Source organism: Microtus ochrogaster, chromosome 2, assembly GCF_000317375.1.
Source record: "Microtus ochrogaster isolate Prairie Vole_2 chromosome 2, MicOch1.0, whole genome shotgun sequence".
NCBI lineage: Eukaryota > Metazoa > Chordata > Mammalia > Rodentia > Cricetidae > Microtus > Microtus ochrogaster.
Genome location: NC_022010.1, coordinates 4,944,625 through 4,961,312, shown reverse-complemented (window position 1 = coordinate 4,961,312; position 16,688 = coordinate 4,944,625). Strand labels below are relative to the sequence as shown.

Genomic DNA, 16,688 nt, shown 5'->3' with positions numbered 1-16,688 from the left:
AAAAAGATCCTTGGGCCTTTAAAGGTCAGACCAGCACCAATGGATGAATGGATCTTACATATAATGAATATTGAGGCACTTGACTATAGTACTGAAGCTTGGGTAGGGGAAGCAATTTCCAATGGTATGAGGAGACATCAAAATACCAAATGTTTTAATCGTGGTAGAATAGGACATCTGAGAAGGGATTGTAGACAAGGAATTCCTGGGAATAATGTCTCCTCTGGGAATGGCAAGAATAGGAGGACTCGGCCTTCAGGTATATGTAGGAGGTGTGGCAAAGGCTGACACTGGACCAATGAATGTAGGTCAACAAAGGACAGACAAGGCAACCCGATACCATCAGAAAACCCCTTGGGGGGCCTGAAATGTGGTCCAATCATTCCCAGTTATTGTGAAAAATGTGTCTCACCAGAAAAAATTAAAAAATCCAGTGCCTACTGTAAAAAAAACCATGCTGGTCTGGATGATGGAATAGATGTGGAGGATGAATTGAACACTCCAGTAGAACATAGGAAATGCATATTCTGGCAGACTTCTATAAATGATCAAAGACTAAAGCTAAGAGTGTGTATAAATGACATTTTATTGAAGGCTTACTAGACACAGGTGCAAATGTAAGTATCGTCACCCCAAAATCATGGCATCTGAATTGCCCCCTTCAAGAGGTAGATGTTCAGTTCCTCTAGAAATTGGAACCCTATCTTAAGTAAAACAAAGCATGACATGGGTCAAATGCATAGGGCCAAAAGGACAGAGAGGAAGGCTGTGGCTAATATTGCAGTGAATTTATGAGGTCGAGACCTATTGCAGCAATGGAATACCCAGATTAATATTCCTGCAGCCCCAAAAACTTATGTTTCTGGGGAGGTCCCTGATTGTTCAGCATAGCAAGATAGCAATGCCGAACAGAGGCACCCAGGGAAGCCTGTGTCCTACCCGAGTTTCCAGGGTGTAGAAAAAACTGGAGACAGACTATATCACTTTGTAGCCCAGGCTGCTCTATAGACCAGGCTGACCTTAAAGTTGCAATTCTTCTTCCTTAGTTTCCCAAGAACAGGTTACAGTTATCTTCATGTTACAGGTGATGTTTCCTCTGATCTCAATCATGGCAGCAGTGCCAGCCCTTGTACTTTGCAAGGACGATTTATGGCTGGGTATTAAGAGCCACCAAAGGTTTGGTAGACAATAAAGGAAAAGAAAAGCAAAAGGACATCATTCAGAGTGAGAGCAGTGAGCTGATCATAGGAAGGTTGCCTCTAGGACCTGGACCTCCAAGTCTGGCCTGCCGTTTCTCTTCCTCTTATCTACCTTTGGTGTTCCTTCCTCCAAGAGGCAGATGCTTTCTAAAAGCCGTCCTTAGCCACACTGTAGTCTACTACAAACAGCTGCACCAGACATAGGCGATCTCTCAAAGTTTACCAGAGGAAAGGGCAACAGGCAGCATGTCCCTCGGAGGGGGGTGGTGGTGTGGGACAATGGCCTGTATTTTGTCAATTACATTTTAAATAAATGCCGATTGGCCGGTAGCCAGGCCGGAAGTATAGGTGAGACAACCAGACAGGAAATAGAGGCAGGTCAATGAGAACAGGAGAACTCCGTAGTTCAGATCCAGCCACAGAGCAAGCAAGATGTGACTGCCTCGCTGAAAAAGGTACCAAGTCACATGGCTAACACAGACAAGAATAATGGGCTAATATACATTTTAAGAGTTAATAAGAAGCCTGAGCTAATGGGCCAATCAGTTTATAACTAATGTAGACTCTGTGTGATTTTCTTGGGACTAAACAGCTGGGGAACCAGGCAGGACAGAAACACCTTGGGAGAGTATACAGTGACAGTCACTATGGAAACTGCTTGACATTATCTACAGAGGGTAAAAATCAACCCCCTCCCCAACCCAGTAGTCACAGGCATGTACAGGTAAAAGATTGTAGATAACAATGTGCAAATATTAGGGTCAAAGGGTGAGGCAGGAACCCTGAGGAAGGGCCTGCACCTGTGGTCTGAGACAAACTAACCAGATAGGAGAAATGAAATAGTTCTGGGAAGAACACTCTACAGCTGAGTGCTGGTTTTCTCTACAATGGCTTTTACTTTCTTGATACTTTCCTACATTAAATCAAAGAGAACTGTATTTTATCATAATCTTCTTGGCATTTGGGTCTCTGTGTTACTGTGGAGGTATATGACTCTCTTCTGACCCTGATAAATAATAAGAAATAAAAACTAGTATTAGCAGGTACTTCCTTCCACTGTCTATTGAATGAGATTTTACTTGGGCACACTGCAGATTCCCCTAGATTCTGTGACGCAGTGTATCAGAGATTTTACTTGGGCACACTGCAGATTTCCCTTAGATTCTGTGACGCAGTGTATCAGAGATTAGAATCTTGTTTTAATTACACCATTTATATATATGCTACACAATACAGGACATAAGAAATAAAATTAAATGTTAGGTAGTGGTGGTGCACTCCTTTAAATCCAGCCTCAGGAGGCAGAGGCAGGCAGATCTTTGGGTTCTAGGCCAGTGTGGTCTACAGAGTGAGTTCCAGGTCAGCTAGGGCTACACAGAGAAACGCTGTCTCGAAAAACAAAAACAAAAAGAAAAAAGTTACAGGGTGTAAGTGATTTGGCTTGATGTACTAACAGAACATAACAGTTATGTAACACATCAATCTGAAATTCATATTTCACACTGTGTGGTTTTAGTGTGCTTTCTAGGAAATTATTGGTACTGACTTTATTTCACCCAAAGATTTTTATCACCTTGTATAAGACTTTTTTTTTTTTTTTTTAAAGGCAGAGCCTCTCTATGAGCCCTGGTTGGCCTGAAACTCACTCTGTAGACATGGCTAACCTAAAGCTCACAGAAATCTACTTGTTTCTGCTTCTCAATGGCTGAGATTTAAGGCCACCTCAGGTTGCTCAAGATTTATTTTTTTTTTAATTTTTTAAAATTATTTTTGTTTTTATGTATTTTATGTTGATTTATTTTGTTCATGAGTGATCTGTCTACATGTATGTCTTAATGCCAGAAGAGGGCATCGGATCCCACTAGAGATGGTTGTGAGTTACCATGTGGTTGCTGGGAATTGAGCTCAGGTCCTCTGGAAGAGCAGCCATTGCTCTTAAACTCTAAGCCATCTTTAAGGCCTAATTCGTTCGTTCTTTCTTTTTCTTTTTCTTTCTTTCTTTTTTTTTTTTTTAAAATCAAAACAGGGTTTCTCTGTGTAGCCCTAGCTGTCTTGGAAATCGCTCTGTAGATCAGGCTGGCTTCAAACATACAGAGAGAGATCTTACTGCCTCTGTCTCCGGAGTGCTGGGATAAAAGGTGTGCACCACCATTACCTGGCTGAGATTCATTCTATTTAAATGATTTTATTTTATTGTCTTTGTCATGTTCACTTCACACTTTGACATAAAAAAAACTGGAGAAGTGCAATTTGGTATTAAGTATTAAGGAATAAATAAAAATAAACGGCATTAAGTGGTCTCTCTCCAACCCATGGTCCATATTCTGTCACTGTTCTAAGACACAGACCTCACTGGCAGGCTAGGTAATAACCTGTCCTAGTGTCATGCTCATTTTCTCCTCCTGTCTGAAATCACACTCCCCTCTCCTGGAAGGCTGATGTCGCTGCAGTGTCAGCCCTATCATTCTCCAGAGAAAAGACTAGTGACCCGCCATTGTGGTCAACTTTCTTTGCTCTCTTTCTGGGAAGTGAACAACTTGGTTTCTAGAGCTTATTCCCATCTTTCTGGTGCTGGTACACCCTCATACCTAAACAGTCAGAAGGGAACAGCTCCACTGCGGGTCACACCCTCACATGCAGGAGGGAACAGCTCTGGCGCTTTTCTTCTTTAAAGCACCTAACAAACCATGTGTAAATGAAAGTACTCAGTATAAATGCTACTACTATGGGCAAGCCTTCTTTGTGGTCCGCAGGGAATCTACTGCCAGATCAACCGGCTCTTCTTATTTCTCATCTCTTTCCATAACAAGCGCTGCATTTTCTCTAACTCTACTGAGGTACAATTCACACACCATAAAAACTAACCCATTTTAGATACAAAATTTTAATCAATTTCTCTGAAATCAATACACTTTAGTTTTTGCCTCCATTTGCAGTTAATCTTCCTACTTCTCTCCAGTCCCAGGAAACTACCTAATCCACTTCTTGTCCAGACATATGTGTTGTTTGGGGGATTTCATACACAGGAAGTAACTGTGCCTGGCTTCCTTTACTTAGTATAGTACGAGCTTCATCTGTATTGAAGCATGTACTAGAATTTCATTTTATGAACATGGTGTGTATATATATATATAAGCACTTTACTGAAAAGACCATCTCCTTGCCCCTCAGTACTTCATTATTAAATATGAAATAATATTCCACTGTATAGATAAACAATTTGTTTACACACTCCTATTTTTTAAAAAATGTATATTCTTTTAAGATCTTTGAAATCAGAAGACATTCCTAATGCTTAGTTTTTCAAGTACTTGGATGTGTTCTCTCTCTCTGAGTCACTGAATGAAACTGTCATCAATACAAAGTAACCAACCTCACAAAAGAGCCATCAAAGTCATAAGCAGGTGGACACCCACCCCACTTACCTTGATGGAAGCGAGAGCATTAGGCTTAAGCAGTCAGTGGGTACAGATTTAGAATATAACAGTGTAGCAGATGATAGACTGCAGACTGGACTATCTGTATTAGACTACTTATTGGTCTATCAAACCAAAGCCCATCATATGATTAACTAGAAGTAGAGGGAGGCCAGCTGAGGTGAACACATGGGGGTGGGGATGACTGACAGGAGAGTCTTACTGTTATTGGTGCTGTTGCCATTGAAAGGCCCGGAAGAGCTGCTACTGTCTTTCTCCTTATCTTGGTTTTCAAAGTCCATATTAAGAGACCTGCAAAAAAAAAAATTGAACAGGTAAATTTCAGTTTTGCTTAAGAAAGAACTTAACAAGGCCAGTCATTAGTGTTCTAAAATGTTAAGTTACTAGGGAAATGATGATCTCTTCTGAACTATGGATACAGTCTACCAGTGTCAGTTCAAGAATTCTCCTGGCTACAAAATGCACTCCAGAGTAGCTGGATCTTTCAGTCAGTCTCTATTAACACTCATCCTTCTTTATTTCCTTTCTTTTGCTTTTTCAAGACAGGGTTTCTCTGCATAACAGCGCTGGCTGTCCTGGAACTAGCTCTTGTAGACCACGCTAGCCTCAAACTCACAGGAATCTGACTGCCTTTGACTCTGGAGTTGCTGGGATTAAAGGTGGGTACCACTGTTGCCTGGCTTTATTTTCTTGTGATAAAAATCTGGACAGAGAAATGCTGGGTAAGAGGAGGACATTTTGGGACTTTTGTACCAAGCAACAGTTTTTAGAGAGGGTACACTGAAAACTCTCTAAGGTGAAAACATCTGTGCTTCTAACAACGTTCTTAAAAATAAATATAATAAACAACTGGGCGGTAGTGGTGCCTGCCTTTAATCCCAGCACTCAGGAGGCAGAGGCAGGTGGACCTCTGAGTTCGAGGCCAGCCTGGTCTACAAGAGCTAGTTCCTGGACAGTTAGGGCAGTGACACTGAGAAACCCTGCCTCGAAAAACCATTAAATGAATAAATAAAATAAATAAAGATAAACAAAGGCCACTTACACCAAGATGGTAGAAAATACCTGCAATCATGTAACTGGTAAGAACTTGTAGAGAATGGCAAGAATCAAAAGCTAGATTAACAGTCCAAGTGTTGGGAAGGACAAGGCTGGGAACCTTACGCACTGAGATGCTGACGTTAATTGGGTCTGACAGTCTGGCCAACAGTCCAATCATGCATCTGCAGATGACCCTGCCTCTTGCCACTTTCTGGGTCTCCTTTTCTAACTGGTTCTGAGCTATTACATGCAGGTTGTGCTGTACCTTGAGGCACTATAAATTCAGCTTCTTGTGTTTGGAGTTTACTGAGGCTCTTGGATCTGTGAATTCTGGTTTTCAACAACTCTAAAAATATATGGCAATGATCTCACCTTTATGTAGCTGGGGATGGGTGAGGCAGGGGTCTCAGTATGTGATCCTTTTGTGGCAGCTTCCTGAGGGAGTGGTGTGACAGGAGAGGCAATGACAGGTCTCTGCTTTTCAGTGATGCTCTTCCCTGCTTCCTTTTGGGCAGTCTCTATTTCTTCATTTTTAGGTCCACTATCTTCTCTGCAATGTCTAATAGCTGATAGTGCCATACAATCCAGTGTATTATTTAACTTCATTCTACAACTATATATTTTGTCTAATTTCTCACTTGCTCAGTTGTTGTTCTGGTGCTTATGGAGTGATGTGAAGCAGCACTTGGTCTCGGAGATTACTTTCTATCACTGAGTACTCTACATGTTTTTTTTTTTAAGTATTTATTTATTATGTATACAATATTCTGTCTGTGTGTATGCCTGCAGGCCAGAAGAGGGCACCAGACCCCATTACAGATGGTTGTGAGTCACCATGTGGTTGCTGGGAATTGAACTCAGGACCTTTGGAAGAGCAGACAATGCTCTTAACCTCTGAGCCATCTCTCCAGCCCACTCTACATGTTTTATAGACCTAATCAGATGACCATCTGATCAGACAATAATCAGATGCCATGTGAATGATAAATTGTTCCAAGCTGGCTACTGGGAACAGACATTTTCTTCAGATACTGTCACATAGTTTCCTCACATGCATGGATCCATACTCTCTCAAATCTCTCTTGACTCAAGGAATGCTTTTGCTGCATGGTATAGAAGCTTGAGCCAGGAAACAGGGACCACTCATTGTGAGTCAGAATTGCTTTCCTTTGCTGTCTGCAGAACACTATCTTGAAAACGTCACTTTTTGTATTTTGTATGCAAACACACACACACACACAGAGACCAATAATAATAATAATAACAACAATAACAACAATAATTAACAAATCTAGACTATTCAGTTTTCTAATTCTAACATTCATCTGCTTATATACATTTGGGATCTTATATTTATTTTTAGATCTACCAAAAGATCTAAATGAAAGACTAATTTAACTATCCAACCCCATCGGTCCTAGGGGAATTGTTATAGTGACTGGATGTTGGACAAACTGTTACTTCTTGCTTCTAATTAGGTCTATAAAACAACAATAAAACATAAAAAAAACCCAAAAAAATCCTGTACATGACATTTTAAAATGAATTTCTTTTGCCACAACACCTATGGTAATTTTCAGTGAACGGTTCCACCCCTCTGCACCTAACGTTCATTAGGTCTCATGACAGACAGCGTTAACCACCTGAAAGGCTGGGACGTCTAGACTGGTGATGCAGTGCATAGAGACATGTCTGCAGCCAGGGGACCACAGACTGCCTCTTCCCTGTGGGCGTACTTTGGGAAGATGTGCAGTAATCTGAGTTTTCAAATCCACTTATGAATATAATAACAGTAAGTACATTTGTTATGTCCACACTGCTTCTCTGACTCTCGTGACAGCTGGGTAACTTTACAAGAATCTTAATTTACATCTCTGCCCTGGGGCCAGGCTTCCACTATTCTGGCACATCCTGACACTCTGGACTGGAAAGCTGCCAGTTGCCTTTCTAGTCTTACTGGAGGCACAGTCATTACACAGCCTCTCTACGAAGATGGGAGAATGAACCTGGGTGCTGAAGTCAGTGCTAGCCAGGTTAAGGGACTATTTAGCTCTTTCAATTTATTATTAGCTGAGAACTACTAAGAACTCTACCTTTAGACCTCCCTCCTCTTCTCTTACAGCCATCCTTTCTACTTCATTTCTTATATATGTATTATGTAGATGTGTTGTGGGATATTTGTTTACATTGTGTGAAGACGTGTCTGTCTTGCCTTACCTGCCTAAGGCACCTGACTGGTTTATATAAAGAGCTGAATGGCTGGTAGGCAGTAATAGGTGGGACTTCTGGGCAGAGAGAGGAACTCAGGGTTAGAATCTGCACAGCAGGAGACACTAGCAAGACACTGAAGAAGTTGGACATACATTATGGAGGATAGGTAACTAGCCATGTGACAGAACATAGAATAATACAAATAGTTATACTTAAGTTCTAAGAGCTAGTTGGGAACAAGCCTAAGCTAAAGGCCAAGCTTACATAATTAATAAGAGGTCTCTGTGTCATTATTGGGGAGCTGGCAGTCCAAAGAACGTCTGATAAGAAAGTCCAACAACATACATGTATATAAATCTAGATTCCACATATGAGGGAACAATATGATATTTGTCTTTTCTATTCCAGCTGATTCTGATGAACTGTGTCTAAAGGCACAGCAAAGGAAGGCAACAAGAATATATACCAAGAAGGCAGAAAGGGTGTGTTTGTGGAGTGGAAGGTCACTGGTGACAGAGGACAAAGTAGAATGAGAATATCCATAGGAAAGGTTACAAACCCACTTACTTGCATGTAATAAAAATAAAAGCAGCATCAGAAAAAATAGGAGCTGGAGAGAGTTCAGCCATGAAGAGCGTGAACTGCTCTCGTAGAGGACTTGTGATCACTCTCCTGGACTTTAGCAGCTCATGGCCATGGTAACTCCAGCTCCAGGGAGCCAATCAACACCTGCTTCTGGCCTCCTCAAGCACCTGTACTCATATGAACACACCCATAAACATAAATATATAGCGAAACTCTTGCAAAGAAGCAAACTGCCACACCCTGCTCCCTTAAAAAACTCTTTACCTTGAAGATGGGCATGGCAGCACAGGTTTATAATCTCAGCATACAGGAGAGGAGGCTGAGGCAGGAGATTTTACAAATTAGAGAATAGCCTGGACTACCTAGAGGTCTTACAAAAAAACAAAAAACAAAAAACAAAAAACAAGTACCAGGGAGATGGCTCAGCAGTTAAAAGTGTGTGCTCTGTTCCAAGAGGACCTGAATTTGGTTTTTAGTGCCCAAGTGGTTAGTAACCTGTAACAACTCCAAGGAACTGGATGCTTCTTGGACTCAGCTGGGTACCTGTACTCACACAAACACATTCCCCAACAAATACACATCTTTACGTGTAATTTTTAAAGAGTATCTTACAGTAAAACTCCCGAACAAATCAACCAAGCAACCAAATGCATCTCTCACTGTCTTGCTGGCAGGTCCTGTTGTAGCACAAGGAGTTATGGAGATGACCACTTCTACCAGGTCTTATGTAAGTGACTTTGAGTTTCTCAGTTGCCTCAATCCTGCTCAAAATCAAGCCTTGTCTGATCATTAAGGGTCACTGCTGCATACACAGAAATCTGTGTAAGTCAAGTGGAGGGCTCAAGCTGGGAAGTGTTAGGATTGCTGGCCTGGCTTGGGCAGGCCTCTGTGACTGGAATCCAGCAATAGCTTGGTATACTCACACAGCTGACAGCAGATTCCACTGTTTAAATACTGCCTTTGCAGAAGACTTCTGCCTCAGAGCACTGGGACGATTTTGAATTATGGGCTTTTATCCTCACTTACTTGGTAACTTATTAACGACGGACATCAAAGTGTTTGGCTAGACCTTGAACAGTCTGTTCTGTCTTCAAAGATGAGTACTCTCATTCCCCCAGCCTTGTCCCACCACCACAATCTTATTACTGCTGTGCAATAACATAATATGATGCCCACACACCAAAATGTTATTACTGTACACTCCATTCAAATTGCACCTGGCTATTTGCTTACTGAAATCAATGTTTTAATGATCACTGTGGGCTGCGAGACAGTTTAGCAGGTCAAGAGCTTGCTGTGTAAGCCTGATGATCTGAGATTGATCCACATAAACATGGAGGGAAAGGATCAGCTCCACAGAGTGGTCCCTCCACATGCATGTTGGGGCACAAACACACCACTCACACACAAATACATACACAATAAGAAAGTAAGAAAAATGAGCAACTGGACATGGTGGCACAAGCCCAAAATGCCAGTAGTTGGGAGGCTAAGGCAAGAGGAGAGCAAGTTTGGATTAAAAATCTTAATCAGCCAGTGTTACACAGTGAAATTCTGTCTTAAAAAAAAAAATTAACCAAACCAATTATTTTTATTTCCACTTTATATAAACTATAACTGAACAGGAAGTAGTAGTAGGTCAAGTTATAGGAGGCAAATATCAGTTATTGATGCACACAGTCATCATTCAAGAGGAAGATAGACGAGAACAGCAAGTTTGAAGCCAGCCTGGGCTATACAGCAAAGAAATCCTGTCTCTTGACCATCTGACCCACCATAGATGCATATTAGAGAAGAGGATGGTATTCTGATGAAGTAGCTGGAAATATTCTGGGGCCACAATAATGACAGCTGGGTTTTATTGGGGGTGGGCAAGGGAAGGACAGTGTGAGACTGGGTTGAAGTTATTACGTAACCAAACATGTCCTTGAACTTCTGATGTCCTGCCTCTATCTGCTCACTGCAAGGATAACAGGAGTGTGCCAGCACACTCAGTTTATAACAGCTAGCCTTAACTGACTCACTGGCCAGGTACTGTGCCAAGATCCTTCTTCAGTGCTGGGAATGGAACCTAAGTCTTCAGATGTGCCATGCAAACGTTCTACCACTGAACTGGAACTCTCCAGTCCAAGATCTCTCTCTCTCTCTCTCTCTTTTTTTTTTTTTTTGTTTCTGAGACAAGGTTTTTCTGTGTAACAGTCCTGGATATCCTGAAACTCACAGAGATACAGAGATTCGCCTATCTAGTCTTCCTGCTGGGATTAAAGAAGTGTGCCACACTGACCAGGGCACGACTTCCAGAGTAACCCTATAAGCAGGGGACTACAAATTCCTAGGCAATTATTCATTATATTTTCTTTTTTTTTTCTTTTTTTTTTTTTGGTTTTTTCGAGACAGGGTTTCTCTGTGATTTTGGAGCCTGTCCTGGAACTAACTCTTGTAGACCAGGCTGGTCTCGAACTCACAGAGATCCGCCTGCCTCTGCCTCCCGAGTGCTGGGATTAAAGGCGTGCGCCACCACCGCCCGGCCTCATTATATTTTCGTAGCAAGATTAAAGTACCCCGCTTCAAAATCATTCAGAGTATTATAGTCTGAACAGTAATATGATCATTATTAAGTTAAGTTGGACTGAACAGTACACTCACAAGATTCTTATCTGTAGTTTTAACTACAGGACCTGAACATGTGACTGACTGAATGCAGACAGTTTTAAATATTATAGGTAAGATTGTTTTCTTTTTCTACCCCCCTTAGACAGAGTCTCACTGTGCAGTCTTAGGACTGGACTAGTAAGCTGAACTTGAATTCACAGAAATACACTTGCCTGTGTTCTCCAAGTGCTAGGATTAAAGGTGTGTGCTACCACACCTGGCTTAAAATGGTATCACAGGAAATGAGCATATGTGGTGAAGAGAAAGGGAGAGACAGATGGTCCTTCCAGACATCTGTGTAGTCAGGAGAGAAAAACGTATGAAGGCACCATCTATCTGTGAAGATCAAATCCATGATGCAAGGAGAGGTGTCAGGATGAAGGCCTCCTTGGTGGCATCTTATATGCTAGACTTTCAGCTTCTAGAACTAAAGTAAAGCTCTTTGCTGTCTAACCAGGAAGTCTGTGGCACTTTGTTAGGCGGTCCTAGCAAACCAGCACTAGTGCTACTGTGCTATCATCTCATGTCCCCTGCCTGACCTTTAGCTACTCACCAAACAAGACCTCTAGCCCCTGACCCCCAGAAAAATAACACAAAAGCCACAATACGAAACATGCAAAATAATAACAACAACAACAATAGTACAAAGCAAGAGAGCCCCAGAACATTTAGTATGTATTTACACTCTCTCCGTGTGTGTGTTGTGTGCTGGACACAGGAACACATACCCATGTGAGCACCTGTGGAAGACAGAGGAAGTCTTCTGGCATCTTCTTCTATCATACTCCACCTCAGTTTTTGAGATGGTCTGTTACTGAACATGGCTGTTTGGGCTAAGCTTACTGGATCTGCCTGTGTCCATCTCCCAAAGCCAGGGTTACAGGTACACACTACCATGTGTGCTGGAGAGGCGAATAAAGATCATTCCACTTTCTTACCTACTGAGCCATCTCCCCATCCACTTCTAGGACAGACACACCACTTTAGAGTCTTCCATGTACTAATGTGCTAAGGATAGCTTTCATATCACTGCATTATGCAGTTCCTCTGACCTGTGCGTGTGTACTGTCTCACTGCAGACAATGTCAGGTCAGCAACTTTCGACATGATGCTACGGTTTAATCCTGAGCTGAGTGGAATCCAAAGGTCAACTAATTAGTATCAAATAGATCATGGTCACGACAAAAGTTTATCATAGCATTATAGCAGGAAGTTGTTTAGCACACTGAATGTGAGTAAGACTTTAATAAGGCTGAGGTAGAGATCTAACTATAATTTTTCTTTGTTTAAAGGTAAGAATTAAATCATAAGGAATAAAATTTGAAAAAAGGAATAAAATTTGGGGAGATGCCTCAGTCAGTAAACCACACAAGCACGAGGACCTGAGTCCAGACCCTCAGGAGCAGAGTAAAGGCAGGTGCAGTAGGGTTATCTACAGCCCCAGTGTTAGGGCTGGAGAGAGAAGGATTCATAGTGCTTACTGCCCACTCAGGCTACTGAATTGATGTGTTCCAGGTTCAGTGAGGGATGCTATCTTAAAAAATAAGGTAGAGTGCTGTTGAGGACTCCACCATAATATACCCCCACATAACACGTACAGGCAACACAAACACCAAAAACTTAGTAATTTGTGCCACTGCAACTCAAAACCAGAGTGAACATGACAGGCAGGTCAAGTTTGTTCTACACTGAGCTACACTCTTACCCCACCAATGCTTGGAAATAAACTCATGCTTTAGACTCTAAAGGATTTTCTGAGCAAAGTCCTTGGCCTGTTGTGAAAACCTACACTATATGCCTTAGGACAAGGAGAAACATGGTATGCACAAGGCTCTGCCAGGTCTGATACAATGTTGTGCAGTTGAGACAAGGAGGTCCATATTCAGCTGGCAACAGCATACATCTGTATTTAAGAGTGCCATGGTCAGGAAGAACTGTGGGATCAACAGCCAGACAGCATGACAACCTCAGGCTATTCTCTAGAGTAAACCTGTCATCCAGACCACAGCCCCTGCTGTTGGTTGTATAGCCTCAATTTTGACTGAAATACTTCCCAAATGTTTCTATCAAAGGGTATTATGAACCATTTAACAAACATTTATTTATCTGAACGCCTCCAAGGAAGGCTATGAAATGATGCACTTGTACGTGCATAAACCCTACATACACACATAACTAAAAAATAAATGTTAAAAAAAAAAAGAGAATTTTGGGATTCCCAAGGCTGTCATTTAAATGTTATTGTAGCTTGATTTTGATACATCTTTAACAAATTCTTGAAAATTGAAAAAAATTAAAAGACTTTGAGTGGGTATACTAACATCAGACTCAGTAAAATAGTAACAAAAATTGTTAGGAAGGTATAAACAGTGGTTCTCAACCTTCCTAACACTGCAACCCTTTAATACAGTTCCTCATGTTAAGGTGACTCCAACAATAAAAGTATTTTCATTGTTACTCCATAACTGTAATTTTGCAATGGTTGCGAATCATAATGCAAACATTTTGGAGACAGAAGTTTGTCAAAGGGATCTTGACCCACAAGTTGAGAACCACTGATACAGAGGGATAATTTACAAAGGTCAGTCCACCAGGAAATATACAATTACAATTATATAGAAAATGAAAAGAGAAACCCAGAGACTGGAAGAAAGAAAAATGTCTTACAAGTATGTAACCAGTAAAGACATCTTCACAGTATGTAAAGAACTCTTAAATTCCACACTAGGAAGATAAAAATGGGGAGAGGGACTCGGTGTAAGTATGGCATGCTTATGACCCTGGACTTGACCCTCACGGGGTGGGGGCCACAAAAATCTACATGGATGACAAAACACATGAAAAAAATGGGGGACACAGTAAGTCACTAAGGAAATGTAAGCCAAAGCTATGAGGTACCACTTTACACCCATAGGATCACAGAAGAATGACGACAATGGGTAACTGAAAAGATGCTGAGGTTCCATCTTAACCCAGAGTGGCTACCATCAAGAAACAAACAACATATATAAGCCCAAATGCTTGTAAGGACACAGGTAGGAAAAGGAATACATTATGTGCACCCAGCTGGTGGGAATGTAAATTAGTTCCAATGCCATGGAAACCAGGATGCAGGTTCTTGAAAAAAAAAAAAAAAACTGCAGTAAGATCCTGATAATCACTTCTAGTTACAGAGTCAAAGGAAGCTAAGTCAGCATGCAACAGAGATACCCCGCACCAATGTGTGGTAATAGGCAAGTCATGCATTTCCTTTGATGTTTTTTAATGAACCAATGGAGCACGCGTGCGCGCACGCGCGCACGCACAATTTAGCCATAAAGGAAATGAAAGTATACCATTTTCAGGAAAATAGGTAAAAGTGGAACTCATTATATTAAGTATAATTAACCTGGCTGGGAAAGATAAAAATCATATTTCATTTTACATGCTGAGTCTAGACTGAACAGTAATAACAAAGAAGAAAACATGCAAGCAGAAAAGGACTATTTGGGAAGAAGAATAGAGTCAAAAGGAAGGGAATAAGAGAGTAATAATGTGCTTGCATGGACTAAGGGGAAAATACTGATATACAGGTATGGAAATCAGATAGTTGAAGTCTATGATATGTAATTAATACATGCTAGTAAAGATGAAGAAAACACTAACATTAGAGAACTGTTGGTGAAAATGTGAAGAAACTCGTACAATGCTGGTGAGAACATAAAATGGTACAGATGCCTTGGAAAACAGTGGCAATTCTTAAAATGTTAAATCAAAGAATTACCGTATCATCTAGTATTTCTGCTACTGAAAAGAAATAAAAATGTACTCTCACACCAACACTTATACATAAGCATTCACAGCACTGTTATTCATAACAGCCAAAATAGCAGCAGCACAGACAGCCAGAAAAGCTACTCAGCAATAAAAAAAAGTGAAATACACTAACAGGTATGGATGCTGTTAAAAACACAGCAATGAAAGCAGACAATGACAAGGGGTCACATCCTAAGAATCACAGCTGGGGTGTCCTGAGCAAGCACATCTAGGGAGATGAGTAGTTATTATGGATCGGGAAGTTGGAGCTTTGTGAGTTCAAGAGCAGTCTGGTGTACACCGCAAACTCCAGGACAGCCAGGGCACAGCATCGTGAAACAAAGAAACAAAATGGGCAGGAGAGATATCTCAGATGTTAAAAGCACTTGTTGCTCTTGCACAGAACCCAAGTTCAGTTCCTAGCACCCATTTGAAGGCTCACATCTATCTGTAGCTCTGATGTCTTCTGATCTCCCAGGCACAAAAGTAGTGCTCCAGTCTTCTCACTGTAAACCAGGAAGTTCACCAAAGAGATCCTTAACACCTATACAACAATTCTGTTACTCTCTTTAATACAATGCTAAGATTTGCCCAATCTTGAACTGGTGAAATTTTCTGGAACTAATACAGCAACATGTAGTAGGAAGAGACAGTTCATGTATTTCAACTTTTAAATGTTTATCTTTAAACAAATATATTTCACACAGCGGGGGGTTCTTTGCATAGTTGGTTCCCTCCTTCCTTTTACATGGATTCAAGGGATCTTGCTGTGGGATAATGCTTGTTTGACCCGGCCACCTGGCTAGCTTAGTCCCAAAATAACCATACAGAAATTGTATTCATTAAAACACTGCTTGGCCCATTAGCTCTAGCTATTTACTGGCTAACTCTTATATTAATTTAACCCATTTCTATTAATCTGTATATCACCACATGGATGTGGCTTACCAGCAAAGATTCTAACCAGCGTCTGTCTCAGGTGGAGGATCCATGGCTTCTCCTCTTACTCTACCTCCTCTCTCCCAGCTTGCCATTTAGTTTTCCCCGCCTACCTAAGTTCTGCCCTATCAACAGGCCAAGGCAATTTCTTTATTCATTAACCAATGAGAGGAACACATAGACAGAAGAACCTCCCACACCAGTACACTGTAAAGATATATCACTTATAATGGTTTAATAAAACATTGACTGACTAGTAGTCAGGCAGGAAGTAGAGCTGGGACAACCAGACTAGGAAAATTCTGGAAAGAGGAAAGGCAGAGATGCAATCACGAGCCAGATGTAGACTTCAGATGTAAGATGAAAATGCCTTACTGAGAAAAGGTACCAAGCCACATGACTAAACATAGACAAGAATTATGGATTAATTTAAGTTGTAAGAGCTAGTTAATAATGAGCCTAAGCTAATAGGCCAAATGGTTTCTAATTAATATAAGCCTCTGTGTGTTTTTCTAGTACTGAAAGACTGTGGGTCTAGAACCAGGTGGGACATAAACTTGTGTCTGCAGGATCTGACTTGAATTTCTGAGCTGGTGTAACGAGTGCTTTTATTTGCTGAGCCACTTTAACTGGCCCTAAATGTTTATCTTAATAATAGAGTTCAACCAAAGGTTAAAAAAAAGATACAAAAATGTTAACAGCTCACATGACCAACAAAAACAGCACGAAGAAATATTATTGAATTACTAAACACTAATATGATGACTACAGAAAATACTTGGGAGGTCCAAATCAGGAGCAGGAGAGAGAGCAGGAGCAAGGAACTCAGGAC

At 41.1% G+C, this 16,688-nt stretch overlaps 1 protein-coding gene across 1 annotated transcript in view; it reads right to left on the bottom strand.

Moving 5' to 3' along the window:
* Sppl3 (signal peptide peptidase like 3) overlaps nt 1-16,688 on the bottom strand; it is a 93,678-nt gene that overhangs the window by 18,832 nt on the left and 58,158 nt on the right. The window contains exon 3 of the mRNA XM_005344290.1: nt 4,839-4,927. Within this exon, the coding sequence (XP_005344347.1) occupies nt 4,839-4,927 (89 nt within the window). The remainder of the gene's footprint in view (nt 1-4,838; nt 4,928-16,688) is intronic.